This window comes from Zea mays, chromosome 1 (assembly GCF_902167145.1).
Source record: "Zea mays cultivar B73 chromosome 1, Zm-B73-REFERENCE-NAM-5.0, whole genome shotgun sequence".
Taxonomy (NCBI): Eukaryota; Viridiplantae; Streptophyta; class Magnoliopsida; order Poales; family Poaceae; genus Zea; species Zea mays.
This window is the reverse complement of record NC_050096.1, coordinates 115,518,335-115,540,566: the sequence shown is the minus strand read 5'-3', so window position 1 is coordinate 115,540,566 and position 22,232 is coordinate 115,518,335. Positions and strand designations below refer to the sequence as shown.

General features: G+C 42.9%; 1 protein-coding gene across 4 annotated transcripts; it reads left to right on the top strand.

Moving 5' to 3' along the window:
- The first annotated feature begins 1,915 nt into the window (after positions 1 to 1,915).
- LOC103644867 (uncharacterized ATP-dependent helicase C29A10.10c) lies at positions 1,916 to 14,897 on the top strand. Of its 4 annotated transcripts, none has more exons than XM_035964076.1 (9): positions 1,916 to 2,442; positions 6,326 to 6,455; positions 6,634 to 8,182; positions 8,718 to 8,906; positions 8,996 to 9,091; positions 9,198 to 9,366; positions 11,661 to 11,784; positions 11,865 to 13,640; positions 13,740 to 14,897. In XM_035964076.1, the coding sequence occupies exons 3-9, from the start codon at positions 6,751 to 6,753 to the stop codon at positions 14,130 to 14,132; spliced, it is 4,179 nt and encodes a 1,392-aa protein (XP_035819969.1). In that variant the 5' UTR covers positions 1,916 to 2,442; positions 6,326 to 6,455; positions 6,634 to 6,750; the 3' UTR covers positions 14,133 to 14,897. The 4 variants fall into 4 exon arrangements, with proteins under 4 accessions (XP_035819969.1, XP_020402052.1, XP_020402053.1 ...); XM_020546463.3 differs by having other exon boundaries at positions 1,918 to 2,442; positions 11,658 to 11,784; XM_020546464.2 differs by lacking the exon at positions 6,326 to 6,455 and having other exon boundaries at positions 2,073 to 2,442.
- The last annotated feature ends 7,335 nt before the right edge of the window (positions 14,898 to 22,232 follow it).

Below are 22,232 nucleotides of genomic sequence, written 5' to 3'. Positions count from 1 at the left end.
TTAATAAATTCATAGTTTTATAATTAAATTATATACTACTTATAACTAGACACGAATTAAATTATACTCACAAAGATCAAACACTAGAATAAGCGGACTGAGAGTATAGGAGTTTTTTGGATCTCAGATATCCCGAACACTCGGCTTCGTAAAATTAATATCCCCATCATTACAATTTGATTTCTAGTATTATAACAGCCTCTTCTTTGCACTTTTGTTATCCTTCCACAGTCATCAACAGCTGACTTTCGTTGAATAGCTCCGATCCCGTTCTTCTCCACCTCGCGCCGCCGCATCTCACGCACGTCGCCGCCCCTCCAGCTTGCGGCAGCACTCGGCGTGCTCCGCCAGCGCTTGCCCCTCCACGACTGCCATACGCGGAGGCGTCACACAGCTCATCATGCCCCCATCCTCCGCCGTTGGGCATGACCTCCCAGACGGCAACCTCCACAGCCTCTAGAAGCTGCAACAGTAGGGCAGCGACGACGCCAGCTTCCACTCAGGGACAACTTCTCCAGGTAATCTGGCACGCCGTCACCAACTACGGCACCTGGGTCTTCGTCTTCATCTTCGGCTACGGGTACAACATGGGTGTGCAGCTCACTGGCCTCCCGGGCTTCGTCACCGCCATGGTGCTCTTCTCCGTAGCTACTCACGAGGGGGCATCTAGAACATGGGCATCATGGCCATGGCGTGCACGTTGAGCGGGAGATGGCGGCGTGCCGCAGCCGACGCCGGCTTCGATTACGGGTGGTGGAGCCTGACCATCACTCGGACATGGCCACCTTTGTGGTGCTGGTGAACTCGGCGGGGTGGGCGTGCACAGCACCGGCTCACCGGCATGGTGTTTCTGCCCATGGCTCCGTGCGGATCTAGATGGTGTCGTTCGACGTGATGGGGTGGCTCACTCACGTCACGTTCAAGGACCTCGTGGCGGACATGGAGGTGAGCTACAGGACTACAACATGTGGCCGGAGGAGAGCTCGCTGGTGATCAGTACCAGAGTTTCACGGACGATGACGGTAGTCTGGGCGACTGTCCCTCAGCTCCTCCGTCCACACGCGTGATTTGAGGCTGTTAGCGGTTGATGGCTGTCTAAGACGGTTTAAACTGGGAAGAATAACAAAAGTTCAAAGAAGAGGCTGTTATAATACTAGAAATCGAATTGCACACGTGGGGATACTAATTTTACGAAGCCGAGTGTTCGGAATATATGAGATCAAAAAGCTCAGAGTTATAGGTGTACATTTGGGCGGGGCTTGATGGGCCGGCCCGAAGCACGAAAAAAAGCACGGCCCAGGCACGACACGTCCCAAAATATTTTAGTGCCGGGCCGGCACGACCCGTTATTTCGAGCCGGGTTTGGGCCGAGGTCACGGCCCATGGCGGGCACGAGCACGACCCGTTTAAGGCAGGCACGAAATGACCCATATAGAGACACGAAAAGGCCCATATATTTATTAAAACCACACTTCATTCCACACTTTCATATACTTGATAAAGAACACAAAGCTAGAGATAATACTAGTTAGATGTTTTTTGTAGCTTTGAATTACAGTATGTGATGTAATTTTACTTTTGTTATGAACATTAGACAATAAACTAAACTTACGAACTTTGTATAGAGCTGATTATACTCTTTTTCCTTCTAATAAAATGATTTGTAAACGAGGTAGTCATTGCATAGCTGTAGTAACTTTAATACAAATATTAAGTTTGCTTTTGTTCAAATTTATTTGGCTTATCTTTTATTTGTTTTATTATTTTTTGAATTTAGGGCTCTGATGTGAATTTTGGGCCAAAAACTAAATTTCGGGCCAAAAATTGAATTTCGGGCTCTAATGTAAATTTCGGGCCGCCCGAAATAAGTACAGCACGTTTAAACAATTACGGGCCGGGCCGTGAGCCGAGGACTAGGCCCATGGGCCGGCTCAGTACGACCCGAAATTCAAACGGGCCGGACCCGGCCCGAAATTCAAAAAATACGTGCCTTTTCGGATTTAGGCCGGACCGGGGGAGGCCGGGCTGGCCGAATGTACACCTATACTCAGAGTATAGATATGGCCTTGCGAATCAGCGAGATTACCCTTCTGACATTTTGTAAATACCCGCACGGCCATAGATCCGCACGCTACCCTCGGCATCGTTGCCGGCTGCCCTTCCTCGCTCCCCACCACTCCGTTCCATCCCTCGCCTGCCTTCGCACGGGTGTGCCGCCCGTTCGACGGCCACGCCGCGCCGCTGCCCCGGCGCCCGCCCTTCCTCGTCGAGCTCGGGATCGACGTCTCCCACACCTCCTCGCGCCCGTTCCGGGCTCCGCATCCGGCCCCTCCCCGTCCCCAACACCATTCCGCAGCAGGCGACCAGCACAACATCCGGAATCCCCCGCCGCGCCTTCGGCTCGTCGTCGCTCCTCCTCCGCGTCCCGCCACCCCCCGCACGGTATGATTGGTGTCGCCTCCCACATCCTCTCCGTTTACCCTGTGGCTGTAGACGAGCTCCAGATCGGGAAAGGAATTTTTTTTGCCTTGTTTCAATTTATGCACTTGTGAGACGCTGATGCACGCGATTTGAAATTAATTAGTTTATTGTAGTGGACATGATGGATTGACGAATAGAATAGCAAATGCTTTGCGTCTTTGTTTAGCCAAATACGTTCAAGGAGAGTGGAAAGGGAACATATCAGGTGCACAAGAGACTCGTGCACATGGTGATGCTAGTTGCTTGCTTGTTATGGGTGGAATTTGTCTGTGGACGGGGCAAGATCTAACTCAGCATAAGTCTAAGGCTAACGATGCTATCTATACTCCTATATAACTAACCGATTTCAGTAAAACCTACCCAATTAAAACCATTCATACTCATAGCATCCTTTAAATTCACTAAACAAATCGCATCCATAAATAACACACCGTCAAGCCAATAGTTCATATATTTGGATCATCCTCTCTTACACCTAAATCCAATCCCTTCCTGCTACCACTGCGTCCCCTACCTCCTGACCATGTCGCCCTCTCTGCTCCCTCTAACTCGCGTCGCCGCTATCGGCCCCTTCTCTCATCTTTTGAGCCGTAGCATTAGTACAGATAATTGACTAGTCTGATTAGATTCATAAGCTATCTCGAACCAACTTATGACTTCACTGGTTGATTACATAAGCTAAAATATGACTCAACTTATTGAAAATTGAAAAATGTAATAAGTTAAAACGAGCTATTGAACGAGTTCGCATCATAGCCTTCCCAGTCCTCCCGTGCCACCGCTCGGTCCCAGACTCCCACGTCACACCACCCAATCCTTTTGTTTCCTCGTCTCATCTATGCATTAGCAGCCGACACCATCCAGGAAAGGATCGACACATTAATTAATTAACATGACAGTTAATTATATTATATTATGCGAGGAAAAAGGGCACAGACTGACCTTACTAGTTACTAGTACAGCCCCTCTCCCCGCGGCACTTGATTATCTCTCCCTGTTTTTTTCTTTCAAACAAAAAAAAATAGGAAAATATAATTTTTATTTTTATTGGAAAAAGTTTTTTAATTTTATCTTAATTGTTATCCAGTTGACGTGTGTGAATGATAAAAAATACTGATAGTAGAGAAGGAAACAAGTAGAGATATAATCGAGTACAGACAAATATTACTCATTCTATATTAGTTTTTATATTTTCTCTTTAAATTCAGATCGGATGCCGATTTTATCAAATTGTATCGGATAAAATTTAAATAAATATCGATATTTTAAACATTCAACTTTAATGCCTCCTTTGAAATGGAGGATCAGTAAAACATATGGATGTAAAAAATATAGAAATAGAGTTCCATGCCACTTTCAATTTCATAGGAAAATTTTTCAAGAGGTGGAACCTCATGTTAAAAAACCTCCAAAATTTCACTACAATGCTCAATTCCATAGAAATTTTGTAGGTTTTGTAGCAATTCAATTTTTTGTTACAAAGGACCATATAGGAAAACTTTTCATAGGGTTTCAATCCTTCAAAATTCCTTCACTTTTCTCTTATTCCCAAAAAAACTAAGATTGTAAATATAAATAAAATTCGGATATAAGTCGGATATTATGTACCCGGACATGTCTATAAAACGAACTGGAAATGAATTTCAACCTGCTGCGACCGCACCAAGACGCGGACACCCAGTCCCCCACGCGGCCCCAGGGTACGCACCGCCTCACGACTACGTGTGCACGGGGGCCTCACCGTAGCCCTCGCAGATAGCTGGCTCCCACCGGCCTCTGGCCCCGCAAGACAGCGGCCTAACCCGTCGTGGATGCGTAGCGCCGAGGCTAGAGGCACGGGCTGAATGCTATAAATAGAGCCCCACCCCTGGCATCCTGCCCTCACACCCACCTTTCCTCCCCCCTCTCTACCCCAAGTCGTTCGTCACGCAGAGGACCGGGCGTTCGTGAGAGAGGCGGGGCGGCGAACAATCGAAGGCCGGAAGGCCTAACCTCTCTTCCGAAACCAAACCAAACTGGCAAGGGAAAAAATTGGAAGAGAAAAAGAAAACAAATACAGTGGAAGCCGGGAACGAACCCTAGTCAACAGACGCCGCCGCTGATGCGCCGCCCGACAATCGCCTGGTACTGAGATCCTACTCCCCTCAATCAGCACCAATACCCTAGGACTGGAACGGACGGATTGGAAAGGATCGGGATCTGTTAGTTAAGGGGACGGGACTGATATCCAATTTCATTTTTCGGGACTGGTTGAGGAAACCTTATTATTTTTCCAGGGGGTGATTCTGCTGAATCCGAAAGCGGAATGACATCAAGGCTCTGGCCGGGTTGCCCAATCTAGCAACTGTTACGGTGCGATCCTTACTTTATAGGAAGAATTTGGTGAGATTTATAGTTTACAAGGCGGGGCTTATAAATACAGGCCTCGGTAGATCGGTGAAAGTAGGGGAGAGGTTGTGGACCGTAGTGTTATCTACTCCAACGGAGTAGACGTTAAGGCCTGCTTTCTTGAGTGAAATGTGCTTGCTTCTGGTATGGTCCATGCGTTGTTTGCTCTGCAGTTCAGCTAACTTTTCAGAGCATGGGCGGATTCTCACAGATTGAGGGTCCATCTTGTCATTTACTTATATATGCAGGGTCCTGTTTCAGTGAGGTCCTAAGTTGGATCAGCATTGAACTCTTGATGCATTTGCTTGAGATTAGGAACAGGGGCTGTCCATGGGATGTGAATATTTTCTTAAAAAAATTAGCCCTCTTAGTCGTCATGTTAGGTTGCATCATCTGGCAAGCACAAGGCCTAAAGATTCATTATGCTTCTTGTTCTTAGGTGACCTGTTTTTGTTAGTTACATTCACAATTGCGATGTATTTCAAACTGTACTTGAATTGGACTGGTTCTATGTACATTTGTCAAACATGTATGTATTGTTGGCTTCTCATTTTGAGTACATGTGTAATAGTGCAGGTTAAGATGTTATTTGTTGGTCTTACATGTAGGGTACACTTCTGTTTTAGTCCAGCTCTATGTCTGGATGACTCAGAATCATCTATGTTCTGGTTGAGTCAACATAAGGAGATTATCATTTACTTGTATTATTATTAGCGAAAGGGCCTCTAAATGAGTTAGTTGGGTGGTCTGATGAGTAGTACTCCCGAGGCCCTTTTGACTCTCTGTGGGAGCGAATTTCAGGTTGGGCTTGAAAAAAATCTCCTCCCGCAGGTCGAGTTTTTTAGTTACTTGTATTAGTTAGTTCTCAATCAGCTTTGAGTGGTTGTACGGTTTGGTCAAGTTTTTTAGTTACTTGTATTAGTTACATGGCTTTTAATTTGGATTATTAGCTATGTGTTTGTTCTGATAATTTTAAGAGATGTTTTATGTTGTTCATTGGTAGCATATAGACTTGAATAACATGTAATACATCATCATTTGGACTGTGTGCTTTATGTGACAAGCTAAGCATGTAGTTCATGTTTTTTAATGTGTTAATACTTAATCCTGTAGGGTTAGGTGGAGCTGTCTTCCATTCATATTGTCTTTCTTTCCATAGTTTCTGTTTGTTTGGAAAAATCATTTTATTTAGAATGGACTTAGCCAGCCTTGATCTTGACATGTAATCTATTTGTGTGCTGTTGCTTTTGTGTAACTTAACATCCTAAAACTTAACCCATGCTTATCACATTTGCTTTTGTCTGTATGTTGTTGTTTTGAGATTTCCTTTGGAGAAATAATATTATGTCTAGACTAGCTTATGCTCTTGCATAGGCATCATAATTTTTACGTATATGCGCAATCTTTTCTTTTATTCCTGGCATGTATATGTACTTATTTACTTTGTCTGTAAAAGGGTCTGCCTGGATGCTGAGATCCTGTATCACTAGAATCCAAATTCTTGGGATGGGTAGGAAGTGGACAACAAGAGGAGAAAATGGCCTGGGTCAGAACATGAAAAGAATCCAGCGGAGAATGATATTCAGGTTGCACCACCTGATTGAAACTGTTCTTCCCTGCATACCAAGAGTCTTCTGTAGCTGTTCACTTCCTAGTTCATCTATTGTTGGCTGGCCACCTCACTAGCGGACCGAAGCATCCAAGCAACCTTTGAGAAATTCTATTCTTGCTGTATTACTGATACATTATGCATGCTTGTTGCAGATGCTTGTCCCAACAGAAAGGCAACAGTAACTTTCTTCCATTGGGTGCTCTTGTATTCCAGGAAATTGCCTGGTTCTACTACTTGAAAGATTCAAGCTATATGCATCTACACATGACATGGGTTCTCGAGAAAGGATGTTATTTGACCTTAACAAACTCCCAGCAGAAGTTGAAGAAGAAGCTGCTGCTGTCGTACCAAATGAATCTGCTGTTGTTGTGTCACAAGAAGCTGCTGTTGTCGCGTCACAAGCTGCTGTTGTTGTGTCACAACCTCAGAAATCCCTCCCTGTTCCAATGACGTATGCCCCATCATTGTTTCAGCCAGGGGGAGGATCACAGTCACAGGGGATATTGAACGATAATAATGCCTTCAAGCATGCATCCATTGGATCTGGCTTTCAGCCCTTTGTGAAGAACAACAAAGATTCAAACAATACAAAGGAGCCGATGAAGGTGGAAGATAATCAGAATTCTAGTATACAATCAACGGCCATGGTAAACAATCGAACCACTGATAGTGCTTCTCCTAAGGCTGAAACTTGCAATCAGGTGTCACAAGCCGTTGAAAGAGAAGAAGGAGAATGCTTTGATGCAGATAGCATTTCTGAAAATGCAGGGAGTAGCAACAAAGATGAGATCACTGGTACGGCAAGCACTCATTTGAAGAAAGAATCCCAAGAGAGCGAGCCCCATCTCATTAAATCTGGTGGTGTGACTAAAGATGATACTGCTGCTGAATGTAGTGATGCTGAAATGGTTGATGCGTCTAAAGATCTGGTTCATGGTTCTTCTACAGGATCAGAGAACATGCAAATTTCTGAATGTAAAGGAAATCAGCCTGGTGATGATCTAGATCCTTGCAACAGGTCAAAGGATGTTAAAGGAGTGGAAGCCAATTATGCGTTTAGGTTTGCGAGCAATCCCGCAAAGAGACCCAAGTTAAATGAACACAAAGAGGCCATGCTTGGCAAAAAACGAGCTAGGCAAACCGTCTTCATCGGTGTAGAGGATGCGAAACAAGCTGGTACTATGAAGACGACAACGCCCAGGAGGCAGTCGTCCTTTCCAGCACCGATTGTTACACGTACTGTGAAGGAAGCTTCTCGTGGTATTGGTGAAAAGGCTGCAGAAAAACAAAATCAGCAAGCAATCAGAGATCAGAGACAACCTGAAATGATGGGATCAGAACGAAGCAATTCTGTAGATCCTAGTGACCAACACACTGAACCCAATGGTGACACTGAGTTGGGTACCCAGGGCTGGTCAAAGAAAATGAATACAGAAGAGCCAGCCTCAGATGGTTATCAGCATCCTGCCCAAAGACAAGCTTCATTAAAGCAAACCATGGACTTCAAGCAGCCAAAGGGCCGACCATTCTCTTCCCAAAGAACAATTCTAACAGGGCAAAACAATGCTGATCAGAAGCCAGCCAACAAAAGGTCTATTATTTCTAAAAAGAAAACTTTTTTAAACAATGTACAGTATCAGGACTCATCTATTGAGCGACTTATAAGGGAAGTGACAAACGACAAGTTCTGGCATAATCCAGGTTGCTTCTTTATTGTCATGTTTGATTTGGTTGTATATGATTTTCACCTTCTGGAAAATTTAGAACTTCACTTTGTGAAATATACATTTTATACATGCATGCAAGATTTGTGGAATTTGCTTGGGTCCTGCCTTTTAACAATAACTGCCCATGTTTTCGTGTTCCTCATTAGCAGTTTGACACAAGTAGGATCATGACTTGACACAGGGAAATTATACCCCCCTGTTCATTCATTTTAAAATGATATACTCTGTATTAAAATTGTGGCAGCTCCATGTTACTCTTTCTGTAGTCTGTACTAAAGATTGTCTACATTTTGTCAAAGTAGAGTTGCATGTGTTTCATTGTTCACGTTCCGATGTGGTCGTTGCCTATTAAAATATCCAGTGATATTTTGGTCAATGTGTTCCTCACTAATGATAGCACTTTTGATGTTATCTTGTTCCATTCCAGAAGTCGTAAAATCACTCTTGTGTTCGCATGTGTACATGTGATATTGTAATTTGCATTTAATATATATTTCTTATATAAACAGAGGAGGCTGAACTTGAGTGTGTTCCTGGAAGTTTTGAATCTGCTGAGGAGTACATTAGAGTTTTTGAGCCTTTGCTTTTTGAGGAATGCAGAGCTCAGCTTTATAGTTCGTATGAGGAGAGTCTTGAGGCTGTGGGAAGGGATGCACATGTAGCGGTGCAAGTAAAAACCGTGGATAAACGTGAAAGAGGTATGTGGGATTGATTTATGGACCTTTTATAGAACACAACACATTTGAATATCCAATCAGTGCAGTTACCAGACTGTTAATGCATTCAGGTTGGTATGATGTTGTCGTCCTACCGATACATGAACGTAAATGGAATTTCAAAGAAGGCGATGTTGCTATTCTGTCGTTTCCACATCCTGGTTCAGGTATATTTACTGAATTTCATTTGTGTTTTATTTGCAACAATTATTGTGTTAGTATGCAGCTCTCGAATGTTTTTTGGTTATTTAGCTATTGTGTTGGTATTTTCAGCTGCTCAATCAGGCCGATCTAGTAGGAGGACTATGAGTTCAAATGAGGATTCTGAACCAGAATGTGGACGGCTTGTCGGTACTGTTAGGCGCCACATGCCTATTGATACACGTGATCCTGTTGGAGCTGTTATCCATTTTTATCTTGGTGATTCATTTGATTCTAACTGGTATGCCAAATTTTGTAATATATGACTGTTCTTGTAGTAGTCATATCTTTCAAGTTCATTTTGCAACCATGTTTATCATGGCCTCTAGTCCTCTACATTCCCAAAGCATCAAAACCCATGTTTCTTTAGCATATTGTTTTATCTTTGGGAAAATATTATGATTGGTTTGCTGTATGTTTGTGTCACAAGTTGTTTTATGAGATATATTTATAAATTCTAAATCATATAATTTGCTTTGGGTACGTGTACATTGAAATATGCACAAAACGATACTCTCTAAGATGGGTTTCTCTCTAGCCCAGCTTATGATAGGTAAGCTTATTCTGGTTAACTGTGCATAGGGAAGTAGGGATATCAGCATTATTTATACTTCCCTATAGAATGCACTAGAAAGCATATAGGATTATACTTGTTAGAATCTGTAGTTTTGTGTCTGAGTATATAAGTAACACACTTCTCTAACATACAAACTCTGTACTGTGTGTTTTTGTTCATGTTCTTGGCAGATACAATTTCGTTAAATGGTTGAGATTGAATCCAAATGTTCTGTATTCTACTGCAGTTTTTCTAACTCTAGTTTCTTGAGCACAATATGTCCAGGCCTGTTTATACATGTGTAGTCAGGGTCATGAAGCAGCAGCAAAGCGAAACGGGTAGCCACATAGGGTGCTGATGTTTTTTTTGTGTGTAGTTTTATTCTAAGATGGTTATTATCATAATTAAGCATGCCATAGGCTCTTGCCCGTTGCTGGATTGCTGCTGTTCCTAATATGCCTTTTTGGTGCTTTGACTGCTTTCTCACTATCTATTGTTTTCTCACTGGCATGCAAGTAAGTAATGGTGTTTCTCAGGTGTAGAGTTTGGATGCTTGTGCTCATAATATCATGTCCAATGTTTTGCTTCTCTGCTTATTGGTTCCATGGCCACAATATTAAAGACAATAATTCTGTCATTAGTCAGAAAAAAGAATGACATACTTCGAGGCTCATTTGTCCACTGGTGTTCAAGATAATTTGTGAACAATTGCTATTATCAAAGTTCAATAACCCATTTGGATGCTTGGAATTAAAATCCATTCTAATAATCGTAATTTAGACATAGATCAATTATGCTAATATGGTTTTATACATGATATATTTGTATACTACTATTGGCCATATGTGAGATATTTATATGCTACATTTTTACTATGCGTGAGCGAGCCGAAGAGCGTGTTATAAATTGCAGGGTAGAAACATAGATTAATGATACATAAAATCAATTTCCATCTCTCATCCTATGAATTTGAGATAGCCTTATATTTAAACTTTGGAAAGTGGTGGAATATCAAATTCCAAACTAAATAACCTACTCTTTTAAGTAAATTCCAATTCCTTTAAAATGATGGGATCCAAATGGGCCTTAAGAGGATTTCCTAAACATCTGAAAAAGCATTTCAATTCATTAGTCATTCTGACTTTCTGGTGGCTGTGGAAACACTGGAACACTTGTGTCTTCGAAAAAGCTGCGCTGCGCCTTGCATTGCCCAGTTGATACAGGACATCAAGGACGATGCCAAGAACTGGTGTCTCGCAGGGGCTGCGGGATTGGTTGGCATCTGGCCTTAAGTAGAGGGGTCGGTTGTTTGTTCATGTTTTGTTTTATGGATGTGTTTTTGTATTTTTGTTTCTGGCCTCCGTAAGGTGGTAAACATTCTCTGTACTGACCCAACTTGTGGGTCTTTTCTCCTCTTGATATGAAAGATGCGCAGTTCTCCTACGCTTTCGAGAAAAAAAAATTCCATAAGAGAATTTGATAAGGAAGCTACAGTAGGAGTTTCATGTGCGAGTTAAATGGTTGCAATGTGCTGTATATGTAAAATATTTGTAGTGTATCAATGTCCAAATTTTAATCTTTTTAGTCTACAGTCCTTTGTTGACTACAAACAGGATACTATAGGACCCAAATTCAACTTAAGCACAGGGCCTCCAATGGGCTGGTACCACCCTGTAGGTTGTGCCTCACTTGACCATAGCCAGCTTATTTGGACGAATTGAGCTAAAACCGATTTATGAACATATGAGTCTGGTATGGCTCTTTGGGTTGTTCTGCTCTTAATCATAGCAGCCTGTTGGGTGATTAATAAGCCCCCTTTATGAAGCTCTATCTTCTATGTGCTTGGTTGCTAACTATGCAACTTCAAATTGCGTTGCTATAGTTGTTTCATTTTGGAACAATATTCATAACTTGTTGCCCATCACTTGCATATTTATTTGCTAAGTTGTCTTCTCATTCTTGTGTTGTATACATAGCAGTGAGTCTAATGTTCTGCGGAAACTCCAATCTCAGAGTACCTGGTATCTAACTGGACTTGGTTCTCTTGCAACAACACAAAGAGAATATGTTGCTTTGCACGCTTTCCGCCGTCTTAGTGTGCTGGTAATGCTATATTACACCTAACCATAATCTTATTACTAACTTATATATCAGTCGATTTTGACCCAAAAAAATTCTGTTAGATGCAAAATGCAATACTTCAGCCAAGTCCAGAGCATTTCCCGAAGTATCAAGAGCAACCACCTGCCATTCCAGACTGCTTCACCCCAAATTTTGTTGATCATCTGCATCGTAGTTTCAATGGTCCTCAATTGTCGGCAATTCATTGGGCTGCAACACATACAGCTGCTGGCACAAGCAATGGTGTTGTAAAGAAACAAGAACCATGGCCTTTCACGTTGGTACAAGGTCCTCCTGGGACAGGGAAAACTCATACTGTGTGGGGGATGCTAAATGTTATCCATCTTGTTCAGTATCAACATTACTATGCTGCTTTACTCAAGAAGCTTGCTCCTGAAAGTTACAAGCAAGTTAGTGGTAGCACTAGTACCAGCTTGGAGACTGTTGCGGCAGGGTCAATTGATGAACTACTGCAGAGCATGGATCAGAATCTGTTTCGCACTCTTCCAAAGCTTTGCCCTAAGCCTCGGATGCTTGTATGTGCCCCATCAAATGCTGCAACAGATGAGCTACTTGCTCGTGTTCTTGACCGTGGTTTTATAGATGGTGAAATGAAGGTATATCGCCCTGATGTTGCCCGTGTTGGAGTTGATTCACAGTCTCGTGCTGCACAAGTTGTTTCAGTTGAAAGGAGGACAGATCAGCTTTTACTGATGGGTCGTGAAGACGTAATTGGGTGGCTACATCAGCTGAAAGGCCGTGAGCAGCAGCTATCACAGGAGATTTCCTATCTTCAAAGGGAACTCAATATGGTTGCAGCGGCTGGTAGATCCCAGGGTTCAGTAGGTGTAGATCCTGATGTTCTTGCTCAAAGGGATCGTAACCGTGATATTCTTCTTCAGAAACTTGCTGCGTCAGTTGAAAGCAGGGATAAAGTACTGGTGGAGATGTCACAGCTGCTGATATTAGAAAGCAGGTTCCGTCCTGGCAGCAGCTTTAATATTGAAGATGCTAGGGCTAGTCTGGAAGCCAGTTTTGCCAATGAAGCTGAGATTGTTTTTACAACTGTGTCAAGTAGCGGGCGTAAGTTATTTTCTCGCCTGAGTCATGGCTTTGATATGGTTGTTATTGATGAGGCTGCTCAGGCTAGTGAAGTAGGAGTCCTCCCTCCATTGGCTCTTGGTGCAGCTAGATGTGTCCTGGTTGGTGATCCACAACAACTCCCTGCTACTGTTATTAGCAAAGCAGCTGGAACTTTGCTTTACAGTAGGAGTCTTTTCGAGAGGTTTCAGCAGGCTGGTTGTCCTACCATTTTGTTGTCAGTGCAATACAGGATGCATCCCCAGATCCGTGAATTTCCATCAAAATACTTCTATCAAGGTCGCCTTACAGATAGTGAGAGTGTTGTTAAATTACCTGATGAAGCCTATTACAGAGATGCACTTATGGCACCTTATATCTTTTACGACATGTCACATGGCCGTGAGTCTCATAGGGGTGGGTCATCTTCATATCAGAATATTCATGAAGCGCAGTTTGCATTGCGTTTATATGAGCACCTTCAGAAGTTTCTGAAAGCTAATGGTGCCAAGAAGGTTTCTGTTGGTATAATCACACCATATAAGTTGCAGTTGAAATGCCTTCAGCGGGAATTCAAGGATGTTATGAATACTGAGGAAGGGAAGGATATCTACATAAATACAGTTGATGCTTTTCAAGGCCAGGAGCGTGATATCATTATTATGTCTTGTGTCCGTGCTTCAAACCATGGTGTAGGTTTTGTCGCTGATATACGTCGTATGAATGTAGCTCTAACTCGAGCAAGGAGAGCTCTATGGGTATGTCTCTGCCTCTACAATATGCATTAAGTGCATTCTACTTTTCTTCAGTGATCTTCTTGATGTATCCCATGTTACTTGGTCTTCATTGCTTTTCAGGTTGTTGGTAATGCTAATGCTCTCATGCAGTCTGAGGATTGGGCATCACTAATAGCGGATGCAAAGGCCAGGAAATGTTTTATGGACCTGGATAGCATTCCCAAGGACTTCTTACCCATGAGGGTTCCATCCAATACTCCAGGTAGGAATTCTTCCAACAACATCCGGAGGACTGGTGGTGGACCTAGACCAAGACGCTTGGACATGTTCTCAGAACCAAGGGCTGGTATGAACATGAGGCCTGATGAATATGAGCGTCTGAATTCTGTTCCAAGAAATGGTAGCTACAGGAATTTGGATGATTTTGTCCACCCTGGAGATCGCTCCAGGGATAATATGCAGTTTGGACATCCTAGGAGGCCAAATGCTTCTAATGGTAGGAGAGAAGTCTAAGTAGTGTTGCTATCAATAACTCTGGTACAGCATGGAACATTGATGAAGAGCTCTGAACAGTCCAAGATTCAGCAAGGTGCAGATGCATGTTCTGAAGATCAGTTGCTTGTGCATTAGATTCCTTGCAACCTTTGGTGGGGGTGGTCACAATAAAGCATTGCTGTCAGCGGAGGATGTGCGAATCTACCATGTTGTGACCTGGATCGAGACACATTCATGATAGGTGATTAAAGGCTCATGATGTCAGGTGGAAGAAAGGCTGCTGTAGCCCTCAGTGTTATGAACTTTGCAGGATTTTCTTTTTTAGATCGAAGCTGTCTGCTGTGTTTTGACGTTGCAGTCCTTGCTTTAGCCAGCTCCATCTTTCCGTATATATGTACATGCATGGGCATTTCCATTTTGCTGCTGCGATCGTTGCATGCCAGGAGAAAGCTCACTGGTTCTAGATGAGGATAGGTCTCCAGCATTGTTGCCTGATTGCTGCCGCGATCGTTGCATGCTTGATATGTCTGGTAGGATCAGTATGCTAACATAGGCAACGCTTCTGTATCATATTCATATGACAAATTCCTTCTGTATACAGGGTCGAGATCTAGAGAGAAAAAAAGTTCATTATTTCATTCAGCTCATGTTGTTCCCCTTTGTTCTTGTTAATTTGTTCTGTGCATATTGTTGTAATATGTTACCATGTTTGTAGCACTGATTTTTCTGTTTATAAGTGGCATGATACTCTGCTTGTATGTTGATCTACGGATAGTTCTGGCACTTTGCAGAGTGTTGTCTTGTTGATGTTTGCATCAGTCATTTATGTTACTATGGGCTATTGTCGTATCTGGATTTAAGGGCAAATCTAGGCGTGAATCAAATACATACTAGGATCAAGTTTTACACATGACTCATGATATAGAGACGAATGTTATAACTTTACTATATAACAGGAATTCTATATAAAATAGCTAAATAATTACATTATATGAAGACAACGATTCTTCGCAACTATAGTTGACTGGCATATGATAACCTAGATCTCTCACGAACTCATCATAACATTCTTCATGCTCCTCCAGCAGTATATGTTCTTGATCTGGTGGGAGTGTGAATACAACAAGGGTGAACTTACATATGTTCATCGCTTACAAGTTGGGAGGAATAATATGCATGAGCTCACTTACGGTGGTGACATGTGAAGTGTAAGATTTACCAAAGAAAATAGTTAAAGTTGAGCATTACTTTTAAAGTTGATCAAAGTTTTTATTAACAGTTATTAAGTACAAGTAGATACCAACCCAATTAATAAGAGATAATAATTAAAAACGAATCCTACAATGCAATGCAAATGACAGATTAAATTTAATTCTATAAGTTAATCATGCGAGAGTCATGAGTTGCTCTTGATCGTGAGCACGACTGATATATCAGTTTTACACTCTGCAGAGGTTGCACATCTTTATCCATAAGACATGTTTCCCGTTTAGCCAGGGTTTGTAAGACCCTTAGACACTTCCAAGGTGAATGGCTAGGGATCTATCGCGAAGCCTTTACAAAGTTCCACTAGAGGAGAGAACCCGCTACGGATTTCAGGCCGAAGGCAATGTAGGAATCCCTCGTCCGGAAAGATAAAAAGACATTCCGACCCGAGGACCTCCCTACACCTGCACTCCTCCATCACGCTTGCCCCTTTTGGGAAAGGGTTAACTCACACTAGTTTTCCTAATTATTCAGCCAATGGCGTCCCATTTTACCCTTGTGGTAGCATTGTTATCTCAAGTTAAGCTCTATGTTTCAATTAACACAATAGCCTTATCATGAACAACAATTAAACAACAATAATAGTGGAACATGATCATAGCTCAGTATAACATTAATCTCAAAACCAGGTAGAGCAATAGCAAGTCTACCCAATAGTTCATTTGTTTGTAAGATGTGGGGTAAACAAAACTAGGGTAACCTATTAGGTTCCATCAAATTATCCTGAGAATGTCACACTGATTATCAGGAACATTATTAGGTAAAGAAGAGTGATCAAGGGCACAACTAGCCTTATACTTGCGATTCCAGGTGCTGACCCAAAAGTTGGGCTTCGGGTTCCTCGTCACCTCGCCTCTACTCGCAGCAATACATATAATCAATCAAATAATGGATGTTGGTAATCTTTTGTGACGACTTCGCTTGCTGCGCTTAGTGTGAATCCAGCTACACCCTTAGGCCCTGTTTGGGAACAAAGTTTTTGAAAACTACAGTTTTTGAAATACTATACTATACTTTAGTTATGACAATACCGTAGTTTATAATACCGCAGTTTTGAAAACTGAGGTCCAGAGCTAAGTTTAGAATGCCTTAAAACAACTATAGTATTTGCAATACTTCAGTTTTGAAAACAGAGATTTTACCCAGCTTGCCAAACACCATTATGTATATAATACTGCAGTATTTGAGAATACTGCAGTATTCTTCCAAAACTGCAGAAAAACTTTGTTCCCAAACACCCCCTTAGGAGGCTTTTGTATGGGATGGAAGTATACGTGTTGTAGACGACTTCACACCTTTGTGGTGTTGTTGCACACTTATGTTTATCCAGCTGCACCTTTAGGCAGCTTTTGCTCGGATAAAAATGTGTCTTATAGACGACTTCGCACTCTCTGGGTGATGTTACACACTTATTGTGCGTATCCGGCTGCACCCTTAGGCGACTTTTGCTCGGATAAAAATGTGCGTCTTATAGACGACTTCGCACCCCGTGAGTGGTGTTACACACATGTTGTGCCTATCCGGCTGCATCCTTAGGTGACTTTTGCTCGGATAAAAAATGTGCGTCTTATAGATGACTTCACACCCTGTGGGTGGTGTTACGCACTTGTTATGCCTATCCGGCTGCACCCTTAGGCGACTTTTTCTTGGATAAAAATTGTGCGTCTTATAGACGACTTCGCACCCTATGGGTGGTGTTACGCACTTGTGCCTATCCGGCTGCACCCTTAGGCGACTTTTGCCTGGACTTGTCACATGTAATGGCTGCCGAGGCTTGCCGTTGCGGTGACTGTTTTGGCGTCGAATACCGAAGATCGACTCTGCGGTCTTTTTCGACATCCATAGTCATGGTGCCATTTTGATTTTTGGGGGGATTTTTGTGACAATCTATTACATGGCTCCGCCTCGTTAAAAACATCACCCCTGCGAGGAAAAGAGTGTGAGCCCGACTGTAATAGTGTCTATGAAAGTTACAAAGGCGCGAAGGCCTTAGGACTAGACGAAGAATTTTCTTAAATTATCCACATTCCATGAGTGCTCTAGGTCTTCGCCGGATGGTGATGTGAGTCTGTAGGCGTTGGGGGATGTCTTTGTCTTGACGATGTAGGGCCCTTCCCATTTGGGCTCGAGTTTGCCCTGGGACTCTGTTCTGGTGGTTCTGGTGAGGACTAGATCTCCTTCCTTGAATTCTTTGGGGATGACAGTATTGTCGCGCCACGTCTTCGTCTGCGCTTTGTATTTGTTCAGTGCTTCTAGGGCAAGAACACGGTCTCCGCTGATAAGGTCCTTGGAGGTTGATTCATCGACATCGGGAGTAGATGTGGAGCTTGCTCGTGGAGATCCGTGCTTCAGTTCTTGCAGCGTCATTGCTTTGGATACGCACAACAAGCGGAAAGGTGTGAACCCAGTTGCCCTGGATTTTGTTGTGTTCAACGCCCATATGACTTCGGGAAGCTGGTCTGCCCACTTGCCTTTCTTGTCGTCGAGTAGCCTTTTCTTGATGGCGCTGAAAATCTTGCCATTGGCACGTTCAACTACTCAGTTGGATTGTGGATGGTAGACAGAAGCGAACACGACCTTCGTGCCGATAGAGTTACAAAATTCCCGAAAATCTTGGTTGTCGAACTGTTTTCTGTTGTCGACTGTTAACTCTGATGTGACTCCAAACCGACACATGATGTTCTGCCAGAAGAATTTTTGTGCTGTCTTGGAAGTTATTGTCGATACGGCTCTGGCTTCAATCCACTTGGTGAAGTATTCAACGACAATGAAGGTGAATTTTAGGTTGCCTTGCGCTGTGGGCAGTGGCCCGACAATGTCTAGTCCCCAACGTTGTAGTGGCTAGGTATGTGCAATAAGATTTGTAAGTTGCAAAGGGGAACCCGTCCAAGGAGAGAATTTTTGACATGCTTCGCACGAACGGGTTACCCGGTTGGTCATGCACACAATCGCCGTCCGATAGAAACCTTGACGAATGACTTTAGCAGCAAGGACCCTTGGTCCGGAATTTGATCCACATATACCACTGTGGACTTCGCGGAGGAGTTCTATGCCTTCGGCTTTAGTTATGCATTTCAACATGGGTTGGCTTATCCCCTTCTTATAGAAATGTCCGTTGACTATAGCGAAGTCTCTGCTTCTATGTTTTAATCTTTTGGCTTCGCTTTGGTCGGAGGGGTGGTAGTGGCCTTGAAGATAAAGGGTGATTGGTGCCCGCCAGTCTTCGGCCATTATCAGATTGATTATTCGATGCTCGTCGGTGTCTTGTGTTATTTACAGACCCTTGGGGTTTCTTACGGCTGGTGTACCGACTATGTGATAAAATACATCGGATGACAAGGGTTCGCCCTTCGCTGCTGCTTTGGCTAGTGTGTCGGCTTCTTCGTTCTTGTTCCGCTCTATATGTTGTAATGTGAAACCTTTGAATTGTTTTTCTAGGCATCGAATAGTGGCAAGATACTGCATTAGTATGGGTTCTTTGGCGGAGTAATCTTTTTCGATCTGTCCACCGATGACCTTGGAATCAGTTTTGATAATGCAGGTGGTCACTCCGAGGGCTCGCAGCTTGAGAAGTCCTAAGATGACTGCTTTGTATTCAGCGATGTTGTTTGTGCACTTATCTGATTCTAGTGCAAAGCGGAGACGCACGACGTATCCGTATTTGAGTCCGGCGGGTGATGTGTAATACCCAAAAATGTGCACAATGAGAATATAGTTGATCTCATTATTTTGTGTGCCATATATTTATCATAAAAAGGAGCATACCAATAATTAAGAGTGATTAACTGAAACAAATGATACTAAAATAAAAGAATGTGCATCATGTTGGAGTTTATATGTTTGTGCGTTAAATAAAAATAATAAGGATAATAATAATATAATAATGACTAGAAGTTGGATTAAACCCTAAATTGAAATTAGGGTTTGAAAATAAGAAAAAGAGAAATGATATAAAAATATAAATAACATATATATCTAAAAATATCTCCAAAATGGGTATTTTTGATTTCACAATATAATTTGAGGATAAAAATTGGGCACAAGATTTGAATTTAAATTCTAGATTTGAAAATAAAAGGAAAAGGAATAGAAAAAGGAAAAATAAAAAGAAAATCTAAATGAAAAATGGAACTGTGCGCTGAATGGGCTTGAGCCAACCATTCGGCCCACTCCCAAATTCAACCGCACGGCCCAACTCTCCACCCGCCTGCGCTGACGACCTGGTCCCACACTCCCACCTGGCAGCCGTTACGCTTCTTGCCGACTGACATCTGGGGCCCATTGGCAGTCGCGCCTACTGTCCGTTCGGGGTGAGCGTTTCACAGGCCGCTGGGGCCCGTTCGTTAGGATCTTACCGAACTCTCCGCGCGGTCCGCGCCCACCTCGCGCAGAAGCTCGCCGAAGATCTCGGCCTCCGTGGACGACCCCACTACCTAGCCTGGGCGGCATAAGACTCTCGATCGACTCCCCCTTCTCCTTGTCGCAGCTGAAACACTTCTTCCTTTCCACCTCCCTCCAGATGTCACCAGAGAGGAACACCGGTGGTTCATCGCCGCCGTAGTCGAACCACGTTATCTCCGCCCATCTGCCTCGATAGCCTCGTCCTGGACGTTCGTGTGGTTGCGCGGATCACACTCGGGGCAGAAGCCAGGAGGACGCGACATCAACTGGGCGGGAATTCCTCGTCGTAGTCAAGTCTTCCCCGCGGACCTGCACCGTCGCGTGGCCAGCATCGCTGGGACTTCGATCGCCGTTACGTGTTTTCCCATTCGATTCCTATAAGCGCCCGCATAGAGTAGGACCCTTTTGGATGTCGAGTTAGGGCATATTTGGGGCGATTGCCGAACGTCGGGGGCGCACCACCGTACGTAGCAGATGGGCGGCGCCGCCGGGGTTTTAACCGGAGGTAGGAGAAGGGCCAGGCGCCGTTGATTTCTTGTGCGATGGCTATGATTAATTTCACTCGTACCCGTTCGCGAACTGATCCGATCCGTTGGATGGCCAGGGTGCGGTCGTGATCTAATCCATGAATAACTCTTCGTCCAAAAGAACCCTAACCGTAGATCTGTGATCCTTCGACTCAGATTTAATCTGGTTTCATTAAACCGTGGCCGTGGTCTCGGATCCAGTGGCTAATAGCGCGTACTGCTTCGTGTTAGGATTGATCTAATCGCGTCCGTGGAGTTTAGATCCGACGGCCGAAAGGCAATGATACCTCTTCAGCCGTGTCGGTTTGCATTTGAGCCCCCCGAATTCCAAGGAATCAACCCGCCATCCACCTAAAGGAATCCTGAGTCATAGGAATTGTTGTAAATTAGACCCCGAGCTTTTTATTATTTGGCGCACAGTCCAGGGAATGGAAAATCAGGGTAAACGAATTAGAAAATGCATTTTTAATACAAAAACAATTCCTATAACTTGTTAAATTCAAAGAAAATTCATACTTAGCCCAAAATAATCCATACCAGTTTCTACAATTTTTATAATATTATTGTTTATCACCTAGTGTCTCTGTTTTGGCATGAAAAAGTAATAAAATTTATTTCTTAGTTAATCTTGTATCAAATACATAAAACCTTTGGAAATTCATAACTTAAAATCTATAACTCCAAAATTAATGATCCCTGTTCCTAGGACCTTATTTTAATGTGTAGATTATTATTGTGTATTTTATTTACATGTTTGGTGTGATGTTAATTTTGCGATACTATGTATGTTTCTATTGATGCGAGTAGATGAGCAAGCTACTGATGATTCTGGGGTTCAATAGATAGAAGTTGCTGAGCAGGAGCTCATTGAAGGCAAGTTGTGCCCTTGATCACTTCTTTTTACCCAGTCATGTTCTTATTAATCATAATGATCTGCATATGTTAATTTTGATGGGACCCTTTAGGTCACCCTAGTTTGATTATCTTTATGCCTTGATTCCACTAAACTTTTTGGGTAGTACTTGATATTGCTTTATGTGGTTTTGGGTATAGAGATACATTATTCATGATTATACTTTTATTATCAGTTTATTATTACTGTTCATGTTAAGATCATTATGTTAATGGGAACATGGAGCGACCACCCGGGAAAACAGTGCTACTACCACAAGGGTAGTATGGGATGCCCTTGGCTGATTCACTAGGAAAGCTAGTGGATGACTACCTTACCCGATAGGGGCAAGGGCAGTAGGGGAGTGGTCAGTGTAGGGAGGTCCTTGGGTTGATTTTGCTACGATGGCGGTCAGTGCAACACCCCAGTAATTCCCAGAGTTCTTCTTAGTGCTAACTCAAGAACCATTATTTCATGTGAATCAAATTGAGCAAAAGACACCAAAAATTTGAGAGCAAAATTTCAACTAATTCTTTTGTCCTAAGACTCATTCCTAAATCATATCATGCATTCAAAATGGGAAAAATGTTTAAAACCTAAAACAACACTAATTAGACCATTTAAGTAGAAAGGAAGAAATTGGTAAAAAGACCATGAAAACATGGAATCATGGCTTAAGCCAATTATAAAAGTTGAAATACACTAATTAAGCTACAATAATTGTTATAAAAGTTTGGCCAAAATAATTGATTAAAATCCCCAAAAAGGCCATCCAAGTGAAAGCTCTCTAGGGAAAATCTGAAATTCAGATTGCCGAATTTCAGCCCTCACCTAGAACTTGAGCACGTTCACCTTGATCCCTAGCTCAAATCCTTAAGTCCCCATTGACAAATTTGTTCTAAACTAACCCCTCTGCAACATGTGTGAAGATGGCATCGAGATTTGTGCCCTAGACACGTCAAATCTGGGATTTCCTCTCGGAGTTCAGCAGCGAGACAAACCAAACTTCATCACTCCATATCTTTGACTCTA

What these genes read in the sequence shown, in the direction of transcription:
- LOC103644867 (XM_020546463.3), top strand. Translation starts at nt 6,751, where the DNA reads ATGGGTTCTCGAGAAAGGATGTTATTTGACCTTAACAAACTCCCAGCA. An exon ending in GATTCATTTGATTCTAACTG is followed by an intron (nt 9,367 to 11,657) that starts GTATGCCAAATT and finishes TTGTATACATAG; the next exon opens with CAGTGAGTCTAATGTTCTGC. An exon ending in TCCGCCGTCTTAGTGTGCTG is followed by an intron (nt 11,785 to 11,864) that starts GTAATGCTATAT and finishes AAATTCTGTTAG; the next exon opens with ATGCAAAATGCAATACTTCA.